This window comes from Bombus huntii, chromosome 10 (genome assembly GCF_024542735.1).
Source record: "Bombus huntii isolate Logan2020A chromosome 10, iyBomHunt1.1, whole genome shotgun sequence".
Lineage (NCBI taxonomy): Eukaryota > Metazoa > Arthropoda > Insecta > Hymenoptera > Apidae > Bombus > Bombus huntii.
Genome location: NC_066247.1, coordinates 13,684,377 through 13,707,925, shown reverse-complemented (window position 1 = coordinate 13,707,925; position 23,549 = coordinate 13,684,377). Strand labels below are relative to the sequence as shown.

General features: G+C 40.4%; 1 protein-coding gene across 4 annotated transcripts in view; it reads right to left on the bottom strand.

Annotated features, from left to right (window-relative positions):
• LOC126870250 (octopamine receptor Oamb-like) overlaps positions 1–21,086 on the bottom strand; it is a 105,541-nt gene extending 84,455 nt beyond the window's left edge. Inside the window, exons 1-2 of one of the 4 annotated variants that reach the window (XM_050627778.1) lie at positions 14,351–14,482; positions 12,332–12,610 (exon numbers count right to left, since the gene is read on the bottom strand). Coding sequence is in view for 2 of the 4 variants with exons in the window: in XM_050627782.1 (XP_050483739.1) it covers positions 21,000–21,071 (72 nt within the window). In the remaining 2 variants the exon portion in view is untranslated. Of the gene's footprint in view, positions 1–12,331; positions 13,678–14,350; positions 14,526–20,999 lie in introns of those variants that run through there. The other 3 variants (XM_050627782.1, XM_050627783.1, XM_050627785.1) reach the window with 3 other exon arrangements.
• Positions 21,087–23,549: the final 2,463 nt, after the last annotated feature.

The following is a 23,549-nucleotide window of genomic DNA, read 5'->3' as shown; positions in this document are numbered from 1 at the left end:
GCTATCGATAATAATCGATACGACAACGATGTCTTTCCATCCCTATATGAGAGAGACCGCATGGCACAACACGATCTCGCAGCTTTTTAAGTCGTATCATAAAGGATTTTATCTTTATTCTGTTCCTATTGGGTTTCTACGAAGCTTTCGAAGCTATTCTCGAACAAGGAAGCTTGTTTTCGTCCGATACAGATTGTCCGATACAGACTGTCGTAATTCCTATCGAATCGTTTTTAGAGAATTTTGTTCAGCAAACTCAAGAGAGCGTACAGTTTGATTCTCCTTTGTGAAATCTAGCCTTAGCTGTCCGGCTCTTCTTCCTTTTAGGTAGAAGCGATATTTGTTTCGGTTGACGGTATTGTAAAAAATGTAGGAATGTAAGTGCAACATCTTTTTTTCTTATTTTTTACTTGTCTTCGTAGATATTTAAGAAACAAACACGAATGTGATGTATGTAATGTAATATCTGTAATAGTTGTTCAATTTCTTCTAAATCATATATTACAAAATCTTTGACTCTTGCGAATCACTATGCTAAAATATTTAATTCTCGGAAACAACGAAGAGGAAGTAAGAGAGTACAGAGAATATCTGGCACAGCTGTCAACGGATCGTTTCTCTTCCTCTCATTTTCTCTGTCTCTGTCTCTCCACTTGTAGCCTCCATCCTGTTTTCATGCCTAGAGCGGAAATAGAAAAACGAAGAAAGGACGTTCGGTGTTTCGAACGTGTCCTAAGGAATCGGATAGAGAATGAAAGGAAAAATGCATCTTCGATATTGCCAAGCTAGACTCGGATGAAAAGCTGCTCTCTCTCTCTCTCTCTCTCTCTCTCGTCTCTGTAACGATGACGAAACGAGACAAAATTCTATTCGTTGGAGAAAAATGAGCAGCGCAGAGCAACGAATTTTAATTGAAACGAAGGAATTTACGAATCCGACGTTTGCACGATTTAACTTTTGAATCGATTTCTTCCTTGTTCAATTCATCTTTCGATCTATCATTTTTTCCTCGTTGCTAAAACACGGTTTCTTACTAACACCGATAGAGCGAAAGCAGACGTCGAATTCGCGTACGTCTTCTGAGACAAGCTATGGGTGTACCGTGGACTGTACGAACAATAAAAAGAAGAGAAGCTTTGCCCTTTACATCGCCGCAAAAAATGCACGAAATTACTGGAAAGGGAGAGTGGAACAGGTTGCCATTGAAGAGACGAAACTTTCAAACTCGAAATTACCGCCTTTCTACCCCAACCGACAATGACAGTTCGACCTCTATATTCGGATTTTATCACGAGAAAACGAACTCCTTTCTTGAGTAAAGTTTCAACCGAATAGATTCAACCGAAAAATTAGTCGTACTGTTTTTCTTTCAACAGACGATTCTATCAATATGAGACCACTTTTACCGAATATTCTCTCAGGTTTATATCGTGTTGTATCTAATATAAAAGGATATATGTGTAGTAACTTGTGGATTCTTAGAGTAAGGACAAGTGATTGCTGGTAGAGTTTAAAGTTTAAGGTATTTTAATGAGTGATATTCAATAACAAAGGACAGACTACGATATCTTCGCACGCCGACTCACACTCCATGTTCACTCAACTCGCACTCTGCTTCTCGACTGACTCTCGGGCCGTTGTAGCACTCTATTGTCTATTGCTGGGCCCACCGCACACGTGTTCTACAGACGCTCGTAGCCAGGGTCACGTAGGTCCTTTCGACTATTTACCTATTTACCTGAAGGACCCGGTAATGCATCGATGGAGCCGACAGCGCCTCGGCTCTCGCGACATTGTCTGTAGTTAGCTCGACGTTTCTTTGACCCTTCTTCCCGATACTACATATGTATATATGTACACATATATGTGTATACGATACATGAAATATCGTACTTGTTAACATTTACCAAACATTATTCTGCGAAAATTCTATTAGATTATTCGAGCGTAAAGGATTACGGGATCGTTGGCTTATTTCAAATATTCGTGATGCGCGTGTACCTGTACTATACTGTTTTCATAATTCTTCGCTAATATTTCGATTCCCTATAATTCGTTGTACGTGGGATAATAGTTAGTCGACTCTTTAATTATTTCGAACAACGCGTTATTAAGTATCGTAATTGGAATTTAGACGGAGTAAGAAATATGCATAAAATGATCAACTAACGGGAATGATTACGGGAATAATTAGGGGAGTAATTACGGAATGATTAACCGGTATGATTTAATTTTAACTAGCATTCTCTCTCGACGAATGGCCGCGTTACCGATCGCACAATAGAAATTTTCTGCCACGACCAAGCGTCGAGTAATTCTCTAAATAACTGTGTTCGGTTTAATCTTTGTACGGTAGAAATCTCTTAATCATTGCGACCGGTATACGAGCATAATCATGTACGCATGTATATAATTATGATTAAAGGAAACGAGAAACGGGATACTGTCTTGAAAACTGGATGCGTTTAACTTGACGAGGAATATTAATAAAATAAAATGAAATAAAATAATAGGCTACGATGAGAAACAAAAGGCAGTTGTAAGAGATATTTTCGAGAAGATTCGTTAGAATTGAATATTTTCCATTTTATTTAATTCCTCGTATTTCCTATTATAGAGCTGGCATTGAAACGATCTTCGTTTAATATCGGAGTATTTTTGGCAGGGTGCAATTGATGTAGTAGACGAGGCCCATTCGCCACAGATGGTTCGTAAACGAATCGTCGAGAGTGCGGAACGCGCGTGCAAGCTTATCTTTTAACACGACTGGCCAGGTAAATCAATAGAGCCGCTAGAGCTTGAAACAAAAACAAGAAAGAAGAAAAACGTGGACACACACACATGCGCACACGTACTAAACGCTATATCTGAGCCTTCTACTTGGCTGATTCGTATGTAGCTGGTTACGTATAAAGCTGGCTTTCGTGCCATTGAGATGTTTTGAATTATGGCATCCCTCGATTTCTTGCACGATTTATTTCACCTCTTCCTCGAAATCGTTGAGAAATCATGGTGAAACGATCTGTTACGAAAAATGTTCCCTTCCATTTCCTAGATCTTGTTAAACGAAAATCTTTCATTTATTTACATTTATGACAGTAACGATTGCAATTTATTAATATCACGCTAACAGTTATTAATTTGGAATTATTAAATATTGATCGTTGTTATAACTTTATATTATATATTTCACTATATAACTTTATATTATTATAATACGATAATTTTCCAATTATTGCTCTGTATTCTATTACGTTTTTTTTTTTTTTTTTTTGAAACGATTTGTAAATCAGGAACGTCGCAAACTAGCAAGGTGGTGAAAGAAGCACGTATCTAAAAATTCATTTCCGTACAACATTTGCACAATTGTCAAAACTTTCTAATTAAGTTTTAAAATGTATTTATTTATACAACTATTTCTCGTTGCCAGGCCGGTAAAGCAAATAAGCATATTCTTCTTCGTAGAATAAATTTGTTAACCGAGTGGACTAGCTCGATACGATCAAAGTTGTAAATGCGTGTTACGTAGACTTTTTAATTTGACGTTCAAGATGGAGTTTCGTTGGAATATATTTATGTGTTTTGCCGAACGTCTCGGATGGACTGGAAGAAAAAGCCTCCGCTAACTTTTCATATCCCTTTGTATATAAAGTATCGAACGGTGGCAATGGTAACTGTTAGAAGAACGTGATTGATCTATATGAGAAGAGACTCGAAATAATAAGCAATAAAAAATAATATGTTAATATCTTAAAGAATATCTCTTCGTTCTACGAAATTATTTTCATATGTCTGATAATTTTCTATGGAAAAGAAGTGGCTAAAATTGGCCGGCAATGGAAATTAATAACAATTGGTAGGTACGATATAAAAGATTATACGTCAAGCTTAGAAAACGCTTATTTATATCTTCTAATCATTAAAAAAAATCCACGTATATAGCATTAAAAAGGTGAAACAACTGCTCGATAGAAAGTTATCACAATTGAAAGTCTTTCTTCGATGAAAAAAAAGAGTTTCTTAAACGAACGCAGAGCGACAAAAATATGGAAAGACGTGGATGCTTTCTGAAGAATTCCATTTTCTGGAGAAAGAGGAAGGAACGTGGAGAAAGCTCGTGAAAGGAAGTCGTTTAACGTGATTCGGGAGCCTCTTTGCGCGAGCTTGGAAAGCGGAAGCGGAAGCGAAAGAGAAAGAGAAGGAGAGCGTTACGTTACTTACGTTACGTTACAGTGTTGCGTTACAGTGTTGGGTTACACAGTGTTGTTGGATAGGAGGCTGCACCGCGTCGGCGTGGTGCTGCGTCTAAACACGTTAATGTGGCGTCGGACGTGGATAATTGCACGGACGTGGTGCTCGAAAGAAAGAAAAAGTATCGGGGGGCCGCGATCTATTATCTCCATTGCGACTTGCTGGTCGTTTCTTCCGCGTTTCTAAAATTTTAGAAACCAGCAGGTTGTCAAAATTTCGTTTTCTTTTCAAGAAAAATTTCGCTCCATTCGTTCCATTTGTTTCTTTGCAAACTTTCTTCTTGGGGAAGGATTCTTAGACCGATAAATGGAATACAACGGAAAATTTACATTTGATTTGCGACTGGTTTTCATCAGAAGCTAGCCTTAAAGAGCTACCAGCCTATGGGTTTTTTCGTCGCTCGTGCTTGTCACTAAATGTTCATGTTTCAAGCAACGAAAGCGGAGAAATACATTAAATCGACTGTAAATAATATTCGTGCTCGAATTGGTTTCGTATCGGTCATCGATCAAGCGGCGGCGGCTTTGTCAAGATACAAATTTACCGTGTGACCAGATGTACGTAATAGTTAGCCTAGTGACGAACTCGGAAAATTGAACTATTAGCTCGTAGTCGATGGTTCAGGTAAAACTGTAAGCGTTAATACTTTGTGCAAGAGCAAAAGGAGCGATCCTAACGACTTGTTCGAATCAAATATCTTACAAAATACTGAAAATCCATAAGGAAACGTACGCAGGGATTTAAAAAGTCAGTCTGTATTTTATTTTTATATGTGTATGTTAAAGATTCAAATTAGAATATCGTGCTGACATCGTTCGATTTTATTATTATTACTATTATTATTATTGCTATTATTATTACTATTATTATTATTATTACTATTATTATTATTGTTGTTTACATAGAAATTGGATAAAAACATGGTCGATTTGCGAAAGGACGTGGAAGACAGGTAGGAAGTAACGATTATGACAAATCGATAACCGTAATTCAGCTACGGATAATCAAAAAAAGTAGGTTAATCCAGTCTTTATCAAGGGCGATTCAGATTCGTTCGATGAGCCTCGTGGCGATAAATTCGCCGCTCTTGAGCCAATGTTAACCCACGAACGATCAGAATATGGCGATGTAGTATACGGTATAAAGCAAAGGAGGAACGTTATCGATCGCGAGATGGAGATTTTCATTTGCCATTTGCCGCGTCACGTGCCGCGAGATCACGTACAGAACGATCCACGTGAAAACGAACGTGCAAGTTAAGATTACAATCGTAAGATTATAATCGGTTCGCTTAACGTCTGCTCACGGCTTCAACGTGAAATCCAATTTCAAAATTACTACGCATCCGTCGTACGCAGCATTGCGAGCCGGGTATTGTCAAGTGTCGCTTATCTTACCTTTAAATCGTCGCCGTTCGATCGAAAAAGATGAACAAACTCGTAAAACATGCTTGGATCGGGGGATGCGTGAGAAGGAGTTGCTTGGCGTGTCAGGCTTCAAGGATCAAAGAAAGCAGCTCGTTCGATTTCCAATTTTCTCGATCGTCGTCGATTCGTGCAAAGAGAATCGGAAGTTTCCGCCGCCTCGATTCCAGCCTACTACACTCGTCCGACGTTGTATTTCCGATACAAAGACTGCCCGATTCACTGTCAGAAAGAAACAAATTGGTGAAAGGATCGACGATAAATCATTCTCTGCGATTATATCTTCCTCTGTAACTCTCCGAGCAAAGTTCCTTCGACAACCTCGTACCTTATTGAACATCGTCCGATGAGGTATCGACGGTATCGCAAACGCGGTCGCAAGACGATCGATGAGTCAAGTGACTATAACGATTTATCTTAGATTACCGAAATTTAAATGTATATAACATAATATACACTATATATATATAGAAAGAGAGAGCTATAAACATAGGATGTACGAGCGCGCTTTAAAAACTGAACGTGTAATTGTTACTTGTATTTTACGCGAAACGACCACCGATCGAATATCGAAAAATAGATAAAGACGAGACATTTCGCGTAGAATTCCGTATAACGTCTGGTCCACGAATGTAAAGGAGTTACATATCGCATGGTTCTCACATCGACGACGTGTTTAAACGCGCGCCGCTATCGCGATTGCTTGTTAGCACGAGGTTATTTGCTCGTTAAAAGCTAGCACGTATGAAATTATTTGTTTGCTATCCACGCTGTTTGCGTTAATCGTTTAACCGAACGTTTATTTTAGCTTCATTGGGATCGAAGAGACGGCCTGTCTCGAGAGACACGATCTTTAATCGTTACGTTTGCTGCAATTTAGGATAGATGAAATCGAACGGGAGGTGGTTGGAAAGCAAGTTGGAAAGCAGATAGAACGAGATCGAGCTACGAAATATACTATTCGTTCGAAACGCGAAAGCCAAAGAGAGAGAGAGCGAAACAGAGAGAGAGATAGAGAGCGAAGGGCTATGGGTTCGCAAACGTTCAACGTAAAAGTTCATTGTCGTTTGATTTCTGTGGCGTACAATGCCGTCCAATTTAACGATGGAGATCTGAAAGCGCAACGGAAGCTTCCTTCTGCCCGTTTCGTATCCCATTGTCGCCAAAAACAATGGACGATAGTCGTCTGGTCCCCCTGTTTCTCCTTCTTCGTTATTTCCCTCTTTCTCGATCTGCTCGTCGTCTCTGAACTCTCTGCCCCATTCGTAGTGGAAAATATCGGTTATATCGTTGTTTCGTCGATGACTTTTCGCGGTCTATCGAAAATTATCCTGCAAAAAGGTCTGTATTGCTCGTTTGTGGTCCATCGCGAGAGTCGAAGCTCCGTGATTGTGAAAAATCTAAGAAATCTGAGAAACGAACAAACCGTCGGGACGCGCGTCGATGGCGATAAAGCCATAATGGTAAAATGGTACCGACTATGCGTGCACCGTGCACACGATACTCCAGGCCAAGATGAACCGCACCAAGCTAAGCTAAATAGAATGGCAACGATGGATAGTCCACGATGGCAAAACGTTGATCCATTGGCTGGCTCGCTTGTTAATCGGTGACTACTTGTATTATACGCGTCTGTATATACACGTCGGGGACTTTGATCGTTTATTTGGCGAATCGTGTAACATTGAATCGAACGAGAGTATTTTTTATCGTACTTTCTCTTCTTCCTCGCTTGCGCCCCCCCCCTCCCCCATTTAATTATGTAAAACGCGAGATTTGATGCGAAGTTAGGGAATACGAGTACTCGGGTTGAACGAACTTATCGAGCAAAAATGCAAGAGAACAGAGAGATATCGTCATTTTACTGGGATCTTTTCATCTTTCTTCCAAGCGTATAAACCGAGGGATCTTTTTCGAAATCTACCATGGCTTTTTTCTCTTACTTATTCAAAAATCTGAATCGCGAATGTAGAACTGAAAATTCAAAGAATTTCCAATCTCCGAAGGAAGCTGTCGAAGATCGTTTTTTAGCGTTTTATTGGCGTCGTTTCGTAGTCGTTGGGCCGACTGGGTGGACCAAAAGCGGTGTTCAATGAGGTAATTGCCTCTCGGAGCGAACGTGATCGAGCAGACTGCAGCGAGTGGTCAGTGGTTCTTGACCGGTTCGCGATGATCGTTGCGTCGATGTGATTTTACGGCGCACCTTGAATGTATTTTCAGGCGATTCTCCAAGTTTCAAAATATGTACAATGACACTTGGAAAGAATGTATCAAACTCGAAGGTTCGCGAAAGAGTCGATAAGATTGGAGAATTGAATTTTAGTGCAGCCAAATGGCGTGTAAACTGATTTTTATGAACGGCGTGGCGAAACGATAGCATTCGCGATATCCTTTTTCCTCCTCTTTCTTCTCTCTTTAAATGTTCAACACGAAAATCCAGTCCTCTCTTCCACGGACGTTCCTGTTTGCCGTCCGAATCGACGAGCCTGCTTCGCTTCGAAATTAGTTGGAAACGAGCTGTCTCGGAGCGACGATCTCGGAAACTACATTTCGAACGTTCCCGATCGATTGCGACCAATTAAAGACTGGTGAACGCACCAGATCATATTCCATGTTCCATCGACAAAGATACTCCGATATTAGGAATCTCGTCCGATTAAAGTATCTGTAAAATCTGTTTGAGTGGAACAGAAGCCGCTTCGATCCTACCGTTGAAACAGTTTTGCGAAAATCAATGTTTGCGCAACTGCAAATTTCATACGGATATTAAACGGATCCGAGCATCTCGAATCAGATAGGAAGATTAGACGCTATTTGGGACGAGATGCTGGAAAGTTTCAAAGAAAGATGGATCGATTATTTAGCTTGGGGGTTATAGAGAGGTCAGTTTCCCAGCGTGCAAACGGAAGCGAACAGTTCGCTAATCCTAATCGACATAAACGACCCGTCTTCAACGCATCGCGATATCACGAAATCACTACTGCGAATGCTGCTACGTGTTCGTCTATTTGATGGAGCGCGTGATTTGCCGGTGAAAGCTCGGACAATTATCTTGCATCTACGTCGAGTATATCGTTGTTATAGCAACGGTTTCATCGTTTCTATTTTTACATGCTACATACTCGTACGTTTTTTATTCTGATAACGTGTAAAGCTGCAAGCTGTAAATCCGCGTAAAAAATGTCTTATTGGATAAATCGTCCACATCTCCGCGATCGTCCTCGAATCATCGTCCGAATCGTCATCGAACGATCCTGGAAAGCGAGAAAAGGCAAATTTTTGCCACGCGAATCGCTCGATCGAGTACGATCGATCCCGTACGATATAAGACAGTGTGTTTGTTTGTTAATGTACGGAAAGGGGATCTGGCAGACTAGACGGGGTCTGATGCACGTCGTAATATCGGCGTTCCTGGCTGTCGCTCGCAGCAGGGATACCGGCCAGCTAGCCAGCCAGAGTCAAGAGGAAGCCGTTCTAACGAGCGCATTTCCCGTCTAACGACGCGTTCGCCGGCTTTATCGCCGCAAAAATAACCACCGGCGGCACCGCTCTTGTTCCACATCCTACGTTCTACGGCCAGGCTTTTCGCCTTTTCCAAACTTGTCGACGCAGCACGGTGCTGCGGCCTAACCGATCCCACGAGATCACCATCGTCTTCCACCTCCGTTAAGGGACAGGTACAAGAAGCAAGAGAATACGGATGCGTACCCAAAATGCGAATTCAGTTTCCACGATCCTTCGCATTTCACGTTCCTTCCCGCTATCAGCGAACAGAAAATTCGGTAATTGTTTAGAAAATTCGGTGATTTGCAAATCACGTTGTCAGAATCACGATCCTGAACAATTGTTTGTCTATACGCGTAACCGTCGTTCGATCTTAGCTTTCGAGGTGTTGGCAAAAGACTGTCGGTATCGACATAGCGAATGGCAGCCGAGTTTAAAAATCTGCCCCAGACCTGATTCTTATCTCTTCTCTGTACCTAGTATACGCGTATAAAGGAAAGCTGAGGGACGAGCTTGGGCGTGTTGCACGGATCTTTCGCATTACATTTATCACTTTGCGCGTAATATGATAAATACTGCGTATTTAAAAAATGATTGTCATCTATAGCCTGAGTCAGGTTTAGACGAGTCTTTTAAATTCGACCAACGTAAAATCACGACAGTCGCGAACAGACAGATCTTCGTTCGAGTAACATGTCTGAAGACGTTTCTCGCAAACTCGCGTACGTAGTTGCGAGTGATTATTTAGATTCGTAGAGTACGTACGAGTACGCGCGCGCGCGCGCGTGTGTGTGTGTGTGTGTGTAGAGAGAGAGAGAGAAAGAGAGAGAGCGGCAAGTGGCGAAATTGGCATTTGCGGGGGCAGTATGGAGCAGCAAAATCATGCCGTTCTGCTTCCTTCCATATTTCGTCCGTCACAGACGTTCGTATTTCTATAATCTTTAAGATTATCTCGTCATAAAATCGGCCCACGTTGCACCTCAGAAACGTTATGTGGAAGATTCGATATGAAAATAATGCTTCGTATTCGTCGTTACTACCTATTCGTCCCTTGGATACTTGTTACGACCCTGGCTATACGAACCTGCCTGCGAGTAACGTCTTGCTGGTGTCCAGCCTATAGAATGGACAAAGCGCCGGGCAAAGACCGCGTAATATCAGCGAGTTTCGTATAAATCTAACGTATCGTCCGTCGCTTTGTCGTCGTTTGTTTCGTCGCTTGCATGAAAATGTGCGGCGGACGCGTCGGTTGCGCTTGCGACTGTTAAAAATATAAAAATAAAATAAAATAGCAAAAAGTTAAAAAATCGTCGAAACGCAAGATGCCGGACGCTATCTAAATAATTGGCGCGAGTTATTCCCAGAAAAATATTACTCGACATACACTGGCTCGCAAAAGTATTCGAAATTCCAATCAAAATACGTATTTATGTAGATTTTGCAACGTTAGTAGCGCGGTTGCAAGAGTTTGTTAGGGGTTGGTCCGAGTGAGAATTCGGTAGAAACGATACTTTTCTGTTGGACGGGTGGAATTTTAAAGCTCGTCGCCCTCGAGAGGAAAGAGCCTGGCAACTCTCCTCGGGGAAAACAGGAACGCGTTACAAGTTACAAGTGTATTTTCGTTTGCTTTTGAGAAAATAAACTGTAATCGAACGTGATTTATATATTTTTTTCTTCTTTTTTTTTCGTGTCGGATCGATGACGGAGACGCTGAAAGTAAAACTGACGGTAGTACATTTTCTTTCTTGGTTAAAAACCGCTGGTACGATTTTATTTCCTTTTCCTTACTTCCTTCGGAAATGAAATAAGAACGGAGAACCATCGAGTATTTTATTGCGTATGCTCGACGAGTACCGAGCAAATATATCAACGAGTTTGAATATCGTGAAACAGATTTTTTTTTATCAAAGATCGACCACGCTTTTGTCAAATTAGAGGATTTGTGCGAATTGTAGCACTTTTCTTCCGACACCTTCGATTACGTCGTATCGGATGAAACCTAGCAACGATGATAAACCAACTATATACTTGTTAATAGATCAACGTGACGGCTGTAGTTTTCTATTTTTTATTAGGCAGCAATTTAACAAGCGTAAGACTCGATAACTTTGTAAACTTCTAACTTCGCGCACAGTGTACCGTATAACTCTTAAGCTTATAGCACTCGATTCCATGATTCTTGACTCGATACGAGTCTGTGTAACTCTCGGCTTTAAAACTCTCGCGTCTATGATTCTCGTTTGCCTAGCCCTCCGTGTCTCACTCTACAGACCACAACTTACGAGCCACGAAAAGGTTAAGACTGTTGATCACGCGAGATTTCAAAGCATTGCTTTCCCTGTTCTTCGACTTTTTGCCTAGAAGCTGGCAAGGCGAATCACAGTGAATCGAACGTAGGCGTGTTATTTTTATAGGGTTTAGAGAATAGAGAATAGAGAGCGTCGATAAAGGATTCGACGTCCGTTGGAAACGAGCCCTTGTTTACGTTACAACGTGGATTTTAACGAGATACATATCGATGTTAAACGTGGAAAGTAGGAAAACGTCGCGGTGGCCAAGATCGATCGTCGATCGATTTTGAAATTTCAATTCCACGCAACGCGTACGTATTCCTTTTTCTCTAATTATCTCTTTTTCGATCTTTATCTCTTTTGGGTCGTTACGAGTGGAAATGCACGAATTCGCACGCTAAATAATCATTTACGAATTACGATATCGCTCCAATTTATTACCAATTTACTTGACGAAGAATCTCGACGATAGTTAACACGACCCACTCGCTTTTTCCTTCGTGCGTTAAACGACATTTTGTTCGTTCTTTTGTTTCGTTTCGTTTCGTCTCGCTCCTTTATTGCCATTATCGATTCGTTTGGTCTTTAAATCGTTTTTAACCGGATCGTATTTTCGTAATCTAATTGCCAAATATATGTACATGTACGAAGCGAAGAAGAATGAAATGAAATGAAACGAATTATTGGCGCACCGATCGGAAAAACAGAATATAACGACGTTGTTTTAAAGACTAGAGGAGCTAACGCGCTTTCGACGAAAAGGAACGAACACAGGGAGGGAAGGAGACGAATTAAATTCCGCCAACTCGGTTTGCGTACTTAAAAACTCATTAGCAAGGCCCAACAAAAATTCCAACTCACCGGAAGCTGCAAGAACCTCGACGAGACTCGTAGTTTCCCTGGCGATTCTCGTCGACTCGGCGAAAAATCGAAATTACACCGCTAATTAGCCGGTGAATCCAGCCAGGCTAACTTCACCACTTATTCTCTATCGGTGAAAACGACCCCTCAAGTACCTGATTCTCGCTTGATACCGTTTGTCTTTCGCGATTCACGAGTATCCCACTCGACGACGAAACAACCTCGAGGATCATGATCACAGGTGAAACGCTTCTCATCGTCCGGTCACATACAAGTGTCCTAACGGATGGATTATTTTTAACGTTTATGGAAGAATTTTTCTGGTTAACGACATTTCCAGAAATTGTCCTTCCATCTGTGTATTTTATTAGCTATGGTTGCTAGATTGAACAATTCAGCTATCTTTTTTCTTGTTTTCTCCTTTTTTTTTTTTTTTAAATCACTTCTCAATCTTTTCTTTCCAATTTTTGTTTTCAAGTATTTTCAATTTCGATACAATCGGAAAAAATTTCATTACAATTGGTAGAATCTCTTTCGATTTGATCTATCGGGAATTTTGATTATCGTTGAACGCAAGATGGGTGGAATTTTCCTTTGGCATATATTTTTAAGTATCTGTAATTTTTCAAATCTTAATTTCGATTGAATTGGATTTATCGATCGAAGGCCCTGCGAATTTCAAAATATTTCGATAAGAGAATCTTTGAACAGTAAAGCTTTTTTCTTCTCATAACTGATTATAACTTTCTATAATTTTCGGAAAATCTTTTCGTTCTAGAGCTGTGAATAAAATTCTAGAGCGCGGTCATCAGAATGTTCTTTTTCAAAGGCACACGCTTGGTTGATAGTTTCATGAGAACTCCGATACAACGCGTCAAAAACGGTCGGAGATGAATTACGCTTCCCCGATTTTCTTCCTTGTCGTTGAATGCTTGCACACACACTGTCGCGGTTATTATTAATGGGACCACGTTTGCGTTTCTTAATACTTGGTTACGAAAAGATAAGATACGTCTCGTACTTTATCGGAAAACGAAACGTAAATACATTTCACAAAGAAAATACAATTAACTTGTTCGCAGTAATTGGATAAACGACGCGATCAACGTTTATCTCGAACGATTTCCATAGACGGAAACGTCACTGTGTAGCGGATTCCGTCATCCGGTATGATAAATTCGATAGACCGAATCTATCGAACGTTCGACAGATCCAGTTTCAACGATGGAAAATCGTGACGGTACGATGCGACAACAACGAAAACGAAAATAAAAACACTCGCTCCATTTACTCGGACGTTCGTTTCCATCTAAATGTAAACCGCAACATTCGTCGACATCCCGTTTTTATTTTCACCCTGTCGACAATTCCACGATACAATATATATCTATATATAGTCTATATATATACATATATATATACATACATAAACACACACACACACACACACATACGCACACGCACGCACATGTACATACGTCGTTTATCGTTTCAACATCGATGTTTTTCCCGTTAATTAAGATGCGTAGGTACGCAATAGGTACGAAAAAAATGACGAAAAAAAAATTTTTTTCACCATGTAAAATTCTTTCCAAATTTAGTAGCAACTTAAGCTTTGGTTAAAAACTTTTCGGTGACTTGGGAATGTTGCATTTAATAGATCCTATTTTCTATCGAAGAAGATATGGATTGACGTTCTTTTAAAATTTATTATTTTATATACCGATAAACAATTGCACTTGAAACAACTTGCTAGTAATTCACAGAAATTCACTCTTTAAACCCTCGAAGAATCGTTTCCAACGTTGCGCTTGATACATACTTTATGCGACATTCTAATAGACACTGTTTTCTATTTAAACCGGCACTTTAAATTCTTTGATAATTGCTAATATTCGTAATAGGTTCTCTTTGGATTCTCTTTAATCAAAGAATATTCAAATATCGAGCGATAGACGCGATTCTTTGTACCGAAAGGAACACGGGAAAGAGGAAAAAGAGACGCAAACTTGTTTTCACCTTTGGGATTTCATCGACCGTTAAATCAAGAATCATCGGTTCGCAATAGAAGAGGAAATAGTCGAGCGATGACCGATCGATTCGCGACAAGATCCTCGAGGTTCTTGGAATCGTGTATGCGGTCCCGATGAAGCGGAAGTGTGACGAGTCTCGGCATATCCGCTCGCAACGACGGCCGGCGTCGGACTGCCATCGGCCGCCACTGTTAAGGGGTTTTATCGACGGCGGGACAGATCGGCCGCCGCGGATAAACACGACCTGGGATAACGAGCGAAACGTGTCCTGTTCCATCATTTACGTAACGTACGTTTAAGTACTCGCGTATACGTGTATGTACTTTGGACGACGCGAAGAAAGTTTGTCTCTTTGATATTCAACCATCCCTTCTAGATCAAGGTTAAAGTTCTAAGAACAGTCTGAAAGGGAAAGAAAAAAGGAAAAAGAGGGGAAAAATGGGGAAAAGGATAGAAAACGTTGAAACACCGTATATTTTGGATATTTTAGTCGAGGTAAAGAATACTTGCGTGTTTCGCGTCCGAAGATTTTGAAAGAACGTTGCCTCAAACTTTTATCGAAATTTTTAATCGATACGATAAGTTCGCGCTTGGTTTTATCTTTTTTGGTTTTACCGTTTTTAATCCGATGCTATTTGTTGCAGTTCCGTTCCCTACGTATAACTTCCCTTCGTTTCTCTTTTGTATTCTCCAAAGATATTTTTCAGCCTCGTAAATGCCGCTAATAACTTAGTCAAGCACGTATATTTCGCGCAACATTTCGTCGAACGTTGGCACAAATCTCCGTCTAGTACGGGGTGTTCACTCATTCGCTGACAAAGAACACTATCAATGGTGGGTGGCCCACCATTGGGTCAGCAAGGCTGACCTTGCCTCGTCACAATACGAGCAATCGTGTTTCGTCGAACGAGCAAGAAGCTTTAGAAAGTAACGCGTTCCGAAAGAGCCATCGACTATCACTATCGGCCGATATGCTTCGCCGACGAAATGGCAAATGTCGCGCTAAAATAACGTTCTTCCACGGGGCAGGATTGCAGGTTGATGGAGGGTCTAAATTTACGCGCAAATGTATCGCTATGGTGTAAGAAAAAGAAAAAAGAAAGCGTACCGAACACTCGCAACATTTTCAAAATCGTAATTGAACGCGTAGCAATTTGAAAAGATCGCAGGTCGACTAAATTCCATGCTAGAAAATTGATTACTTACGCCTTAGGCGTATACGTGCACTTGCCTTGGTCAGAACATTACGATGGAAAAGGCAGCTCTGTGAAAAAAGAAAAAAGGGACGAAGCGATATGAACGTACCGTCTGCCAACTGTGAGGCGCAACCTGGCACTCCTAAGACCCAAGACCAAGATTAAAACTAGGAGGTTTAAAGATTAAAACGACGAACGAATAATTAAAGAAACCAGTAGATCGTATCGACAAACTGGTCACTCGCAAGCGGAATTAACTGTAATTGCCTTTATCGTCTGTATAGCGATATCATGTTAATCGAATACGTGATTATATGGAGAGTAACAGCGAGACTAAGGTAACCTGTACTCGCTTAAGGGACCCTTCCGGCAACCCGGCTCGCAAGTCTGTTCATGAAACACGCGAGAGGCCGAACAGATACCGGCTAAACGATCTCTTAGAATAAGTCGCTGACCCTTTGCAATCCCTTTTACACGCTCGGCCGCCATTCTCTCGTCCGCAAATATTTGCAAGCGGCGCTTTGTCTCGAGTGTTCCGAAATTAAAATGTTCCCTGTGCGTCGCGTTAGAAAATACATTTCTATTATACTTTTCTATTATATTGACTATTATATTCTGGTTGTTTGTGAGATTGGTTCGGGTTTCGTTTTATATGGTCGCTGGTAAGAAGGAAATAACATTTCCGAATAATCGAAATGGCGAATCACGCGAGTCACAGAAGTGACATTTTTTAGCATCTACGTCATTCGCTAACGCGAAGATTTTAATTAATAAAAGAAAAAAAATAATCGAGCGGTCTCGTCGACGAATAATTCGATCGGTACTGGTGGTACTAACGGGCCTTGCGACTTATTTGAAAACTCTCTCTTTGTGGCCGATCTCCACGGAGATTGGCGGCTGGACACCGCGGCGTGGCGTGGTGTGTCGTGTCGCCTCGCGACTTCTCTCGGCTCCCGATTATTTATCGATTCGAGGAACACGGGATGAGAGAAGTGGTCCGAGGCGACTGCTGAGACTTAAATAGCCGTGGTACACCATCTTGGAATGCGGTACAGACGACACCGGGCCAAGCTCTGCCAATATTCGGGTTATTCACCTGTCGTGGTTATCTGGATCGTTCTTTCTGATGTGAAACTTGGCAGATGGATTGGCAGGTGAATTTGTATTTCAATAGGACGCAATGGAAATGCCGTTGCCGCGTCTTGATTCTCCCATCGGCGAGAAACTGTCAAAATTACGTTCGCAAGTATCTTAACGTTTCTTACGGGTCAGCTTGACAATCGAAGATCGATTCTGTAACTACGAAATACGTATTACTTGTTACGCGCCAATTTGACATTTTGTAATTTCGTGTTTTTCGATGTCGTGCCTTTTAACCATCCACCTTGATCGTTTCCCATGCGAAATTTTCCTTTGTCGACTCTAGAGGACAAGCTTTAAAACAACGAATAACAAATCTTGGACCGTTTTTAATCAAAGCGAATTTAAAGCAAAAAATATTATAACGCTCGAGTATGGTGCAGGGGAAGTTGGGATCGAATTCCAAGCAAGTCCGTCCAGCCGTGTTCTCATCACGATCGCGCATACTCCGCGAAATTCTCTCTGATTACCGAAATCATCTTCCGTCGACTCGTAGCCTTCCGAGAGTACGCGATCGGACTGGTTCGATCATCGTCTGAAACAATGGCTGTGTCGAAGAAAAAATTCCGAACCGATGAAACAGCTATCGATTTTCTCGTATTCCAGCCTGAGAGAAAAAAGAGACTCTGCTTAGGAATCCGGACCATCATCGAGCTTCGTTTCGTCGATCGCTCATACTTTCAATACGATTGTTCAATAAAGAGAGAGAAAGAGAAAAGTAAAATCAATCAATCGTAGATATTTTGCTGTGAAACGCTTATCGTTGGCGTGACTGCGACCACCTGCGAATAACTTTAACCGCTGACGAATCAAAATGCAAATGAAAAAATTCTGCCGAGTTGTGTTATAAAAAAAGCATAGAACAATCGTACAACTATAATTTCATTCGTGGTTGCGTGTGAAATCTTTTTTTATACGATATTTTCAGCTTCGTTTTCGAAATTATACAACAAAAGCTACGAGGGAACAAATTTTTTTCTATTCGAGGCTCTAATTTTAATAGGCCAAAGTTAAAAAATCGTAGTCTGGGTTATTTCGGAACGATGAAATATTTCATTTATCTATATCTAACTTCTAGATACGTATTTCCTATTTCCTCGTTATTCGGTGGTAGGTGAATTTTTTGGAAAAAATGTCAATTTATCGAAACGAGGTTCGCTATCGCTTCCGTGCAGTGAATTTCACAGGGAATACCAGCAACTATTTATAATAGCGTTTCTGCCGAGCTTGACTACATGTCAGCACCTAATTACGTTCAATTACCAGGTACCGGTTAATTAAAACTCCTAATTAATAAGTCCCGTAAGCATCGTTGCGACATGGTTCGGATTTTCATATTCCAAGTCGTCTGCCATGAGATTCTTCTCTCTAATCGATCGAATCCCATCTTTGCGATAATGCAACTGTGAAAACTGCGAGAATCGTCCGATTCCTGTAAAAGATGAAATAATCTTCTTATCCGTTATTACGCTGCAGATGTCTACACGGTAACGACACAATATATAGAGTTGTTGGTAACTGGTGGTACAAGCGGAAAGGGGGTGATTCTACGCGAAAAAAGAAATCGAAAATATAGAATAAAAATTTTTCGTTTGAGACTTTGTTTTCGAGAAAATCGACTTTGAATTTTCGCTCGGTACGCGTATGGTACGTTACAACGGATCTCACTGTAGATCGTTGTCTCGATGGAAAGATTTAAAAAAAAAAATTAAAAAAAATTTTTATTCTATATTTTCGACTTCTTTTTTCGCGTAGAATCACCCCCTTTCCGCTTGTACCACCAATTACCAACCACCCTGTATAATCTATATAATCTACGATCTATAATCATCTTGCGTCATAATGGAATAATACACTTTGAAAATCCAAGTACAATGGTTCGACTCAGGAATCGAAGGAATCCTAGTAACAGAGAGACGTAAAAGGATCTTTCCGTTTTGGCGGCTACAATTTCAAAGTACGAAAAAAGCAACGGAAAAAGCAACCGAATCACTGCGAAAGGTATCTCGCAGTGACTGTGTGCATGCTTGAAACGATGCTTTGTTCGTCGTTGCCGACGTTTGGAAACGCTTGGAAACACTTGGAAACGCTTGGAAACGCAACAACGGTTCCAGACGTTTAATAACTAAACGTGTCTCTCTTTCTGAGAGGAACAAACTATGCTCCTTCGCTTCCACCGATGAAACAACCAACGCATCTCGCCCCTCGTTTCCTTTTCTCCCTCTGATAGACTTATACGGCCAGAAATTGTTATTTCTCTTTGCCGCCACTGCTACCGCTCAACCTACCGAACGTTTTACGAAAAAGCTCTCTTTGAACTTGTCGTTGGGCGGGAGTCTCGATGTACTTTAAACGCGAGAACGTCTCTTTCCGATCTTTATTTCGTTTCATCCAATTCTCGGCGAGATCTCAAAGTGTTTGTATAATTTTGTTCTGAATCAATTTAGGAACGATATTAAAGCGTCCGAAATTTTTCTGTCGGAAGTAAAAACTGGTGTTTTTGAAAGAAATTTTGTCGCTGATCACAATTCGAAGAAATAGGAAATTCAGGGAAAAGGAGACACAACGGATCAATTTTAACGTTTTTCGAAATTGATCGTAATTTGCAATTTGAAAACTTTCAGCCTTTTCGTTAATGACTGAAATGGAAAAACAACGGATCGTAAGAGAAATGTTGGAAAAAGTTCAGGAACGGTTGAACAAAATGAAATTCATCTTGTTAAGCATTTCTAATTGATTGCAATTCGCAACGATCGAGTAATAAACGTTGAAAATTCCGAATATTTCTTTCGTCGGGACGCAAAAGCCGAAACGAAAATTCTGCTTGTCATAATTTACGTTTTATAAAAGTAGATTTTTTTAATAATCGTCGAATAAGAAATTAAAGTAGAAATGTAACGAGCAAATTTTTCTTACGCGAGAATAAAAGATTTTTATCTGTTATACCTATCTACAATGCCTACTTATAATACGATATAATATAACATAATATAATGTAATATTATAAGATATATCGTTATCATCGCGGTAGAACGGTGTTGGGAATTGGAATGTAACTTTGTTGCCAATGTTCGAGCCCCGCGATCGCACGTCAGGTTAATTTTACACGGAGATGCGTCTGAAAGGTTGCTCGAAACTTTGGCAATGAGTTTCAGCAAGAAAGTTATCGTAGCCGTTGAAACGTGATAAGAAACGAGCATCCCGGATCGAAAGCTGAGCCACTCGAGGAAAGAAGCCTCGTTCGGTTACGCTTACACAGAGTATCGCTCATCCACGCGTGCGTTAAACCTCGTCAAGGGGTGACTCGAACGTTAGCTTCCAACTCGTTTCACCGATTCTAATTATAACAAAGAACGAAAAATTCCAAATATGATATTTATGCAAGTTTTTCGCAAGTGTACCGCACCGATGATTATCGTCCCAATTGCACCGAAATTTTTTTTTTTTTATTTATTTGTTGAAATTACAATCAATTCTCGCGTTGAGAATTTTCAGTAATTTTTCTGGCGTGGCGCAGTGACATGGCTGTTTATTTACAATAAGTTAATACTTATTATAGATAGGTATAATTTATAATCTATAAGTATTATAAGTAAGTGAATATTCTTAATTTGGATAATTAAATGAATCTAACGTTTAGGTCTAGCGGGTAGTGCCTCTTCAGCCTGCGAATCTGGTCCGTCGTATCGAGTAGTCCAGTGATTAGGGGGTTTTTGCACCGAAGTGAAGTAAAATTTTCAAAACGCAGAATTATAAGATTTCTGAATTACGTGAAGTCGAATTTTCATAAAACATTTCTGAAAAGATTTGACGCGTACGCGTGTGTAATATCAGATGTCAATTATCATCGCCTCGCGGTTAATCATAATACAGAAGATTAATTGTACATGTATCTCAAATTATTCATCGCGTAACATTTATCTGAAATTTTCAATCGATAATAAGATGACAGGCATACGGTGATACTTACTACGTTATGTTACTTTAGCCTGCAAAAGCTCGATTAACGTTTGTTTCGTCGAGAGCGAAACGTTGTGTCATTTTCGTGGAAAGCGACGGAAATATCGGTTTCGCAAATAGGGGAAATTCGATGAAAAAGAGGTCACGGCGGAGAGGCGGAAGGTTCGTTATGTTCGAAAGTTGGTATTCGGTAACGCGGCAGTGGACGCGTTAACTCAGACGTGCGTTTCTCTGACAATTTTCAAACAAATTTTACAAGCAAAGAATATAAATAGAAAATAAAGCGAAATAGTATATCCTGTCTAGAAATTCGTCTAACGTAAACTAGAAGGAACTCACCACTCGGCAGACGGCGCGCCATCGCGTCGACGTCTTGGGGACAGCTTCCAGTACTCGTTTACGGTGAACCATGATAGAATTATCCGCTTGGTTGGCCACCGCTTTTCTACTCCTCGCTTTCTACCATGGCGAAGGTAATTTTCTTTACAAGTATCCAAAGGGTTGGAGAGGGAGGGAAGGTCCGCCCTTGCTCTTTGAAGCACCAAGATGAAAGAACTGAAATACATACATAGTTGCTTGCTTATAAGCTTGTTTATTATCTAGCAATTTATGCGGAAAATTAGTATATCGAATAGAAAATTTAACGTCTTGACAAGACTACGTTATTACGAGTTCATCGGAACGATTAATTTGTGGACTTTTGCGTGCAATAGAATTTTTACGAAATTAAAAGACCATTTAAGATTATCGAATAATTATAATTATCAGAAGGACGATAGAACAGAGATTTTTAAAAGTCGAAAACTTTTCGCGTTGCCTCTTCTATATTGCCTGATTACCTCGGAACAGAATATTACTTTATAAAATCCTGCGTTTCGTCCCTTTTTCGTCCCTTTTTCGTCCCTTTTTCGTCCCTTTTTCGTCCCTTTTTCGTCCCTTTTTCGTCCCTTTTTCGTCCCGCTTTTGCTAAGTGGCAATAAATTATACTTAGTTTTTACACTGCTATAATTTCCCGAGTATAGACAGTAGTAAGCTATAGTTTCCCGATAAAGTAATATCTGGATCACACGAAACGGAAGCGAAGCGCGTTTTCTTCGACTAGATGTTTGGTGGAATCGAACAGAAAATGGACCGTCAGACAGCCGAATTTTAAGTATTTAACGAATTACGTTAGCGGCGGATACGATAAAACGAGGGGAAGACAGTTTTCAGGAATTAGCGACTGGCAGGCGTGCCAAACGTTGGAATTAGGAGTAGCCGGGGTTCGCAATTCGTTGGAAAGTTCCGCGCAAGTTCCGGCTTTCGAAGGAATTAGTAATATCTCGACGATTCCAGAGATTAGGTAAATAGCTTAGGATTATCCAGGGATAAGATAGAATCTCTCTTTTCTCTGCGATCTGTGTTTCAAAGCAGAGATAATAACGTCTATGTCTTTGCAAAGAGAAATTAATGGTTTCGCCCATAAAGGACAAAAGTAAGAAAAAAAGAATGCCAGGGAATTACAATTCAGTCGCTTCAGTTGCTTCTGCTTGAGTGTTTTTAACAAGATGCTGATTTGGCAGAAAAGTTTACCACACTCTGTATCTTTTTCATTTATTATCCCCGATGTCCTCGTCCCTCTGAAAAACTTTCTCAAGTAGATGGCAAACCTACGAAAAGGAGCGTAACTAAAGTCGCAACGTAAACGTGCATCGAGAGGAAGAAAAACGATACGATACACGAGCAGTACGAAAGAAAGACGCGAACGCAAAATAAAAAGCAGCGTCTGGCGGTCGATAAAAAATTGAAACAGATACGGAAAAATTTGTTATTATTATTACTATTATTATTATTATTTGCCGAATACGTGGTAGGCGATATTAAAGGTGCGCGAGCACGCCAATGTGAGAAGAGTTTTCGCGCGGTAATTATGCGAATCCGTTTGTCCGATCCTGAGAACCGAACAGATGCTCACCGACGGTGATCTCGTATTAAAATAATTCGTCTCGCTGTCGGCGCCGGCTGTTCGCTAAACCTTCGGTAATTCGTCTCTTGATATCGATATTTTTTGGCAGCGATCGCGTCCGCAAAAGTTTTAGGTAGCTAGTAACGACAGCTAAATTTAAAGACACGGGCGACGAGCGATACATTTATATCATCAACGACGATAATTCAATCTGTTACTCAGAAACCTCTAATGATACAACAATTAAAGGTTTTCAAAGTTGACAATTAATAGCGTAAAAGCGTAGTGTATACGTATATGCGTAAATCCTGGTATAAAATATCGTAGGTTCGATTCGACGAGATCGCCAGTCAAATTGACTAAACAGATGGAATTAGAATTTTGCCGCGTCATAGATCGATAACACGACTAAACAGATTTCGTATCCGCATAATTAAATCGTATACATTATTCCCGGTTATTTTCTGGAATTATCTACTGGAATTATTCTCAAAGCGAATACTTTTACAAATGGTTAACCAAGACAGGAAATACCTATCTATATCCTGGGCTTGCTTCCGTAATAGAATTTCTTCAATTACGCGTTTTAACTGTACCACAAGGTTCGTAAAAAAAAAAAGAAAAGAATGGAATTGAGAATTTGCTAGAAGATCGTTTGATATTTTGTAAAAAGGCGATATAAGCCCGATTGTAAATACGAGGATCGCGTCGCTTGCCTGGAATTTCCTTTTTCACCCGTGTCCGATCTATCTCGTTATTCTCGGCTGATTTTCATCCTCGATATTATTCCGGAAACAATGAAAATATTTGCTCGTCTCGTTCTGTCGGCGCGTGTCGATCGAACAAACGGGGTTAAAAAGACCGATTATAACCTCCGTGTGAAACAAAAACGAACACGATACGAGACGCGGCGACAAAAATTTATTCGCTTATTACATGCTACC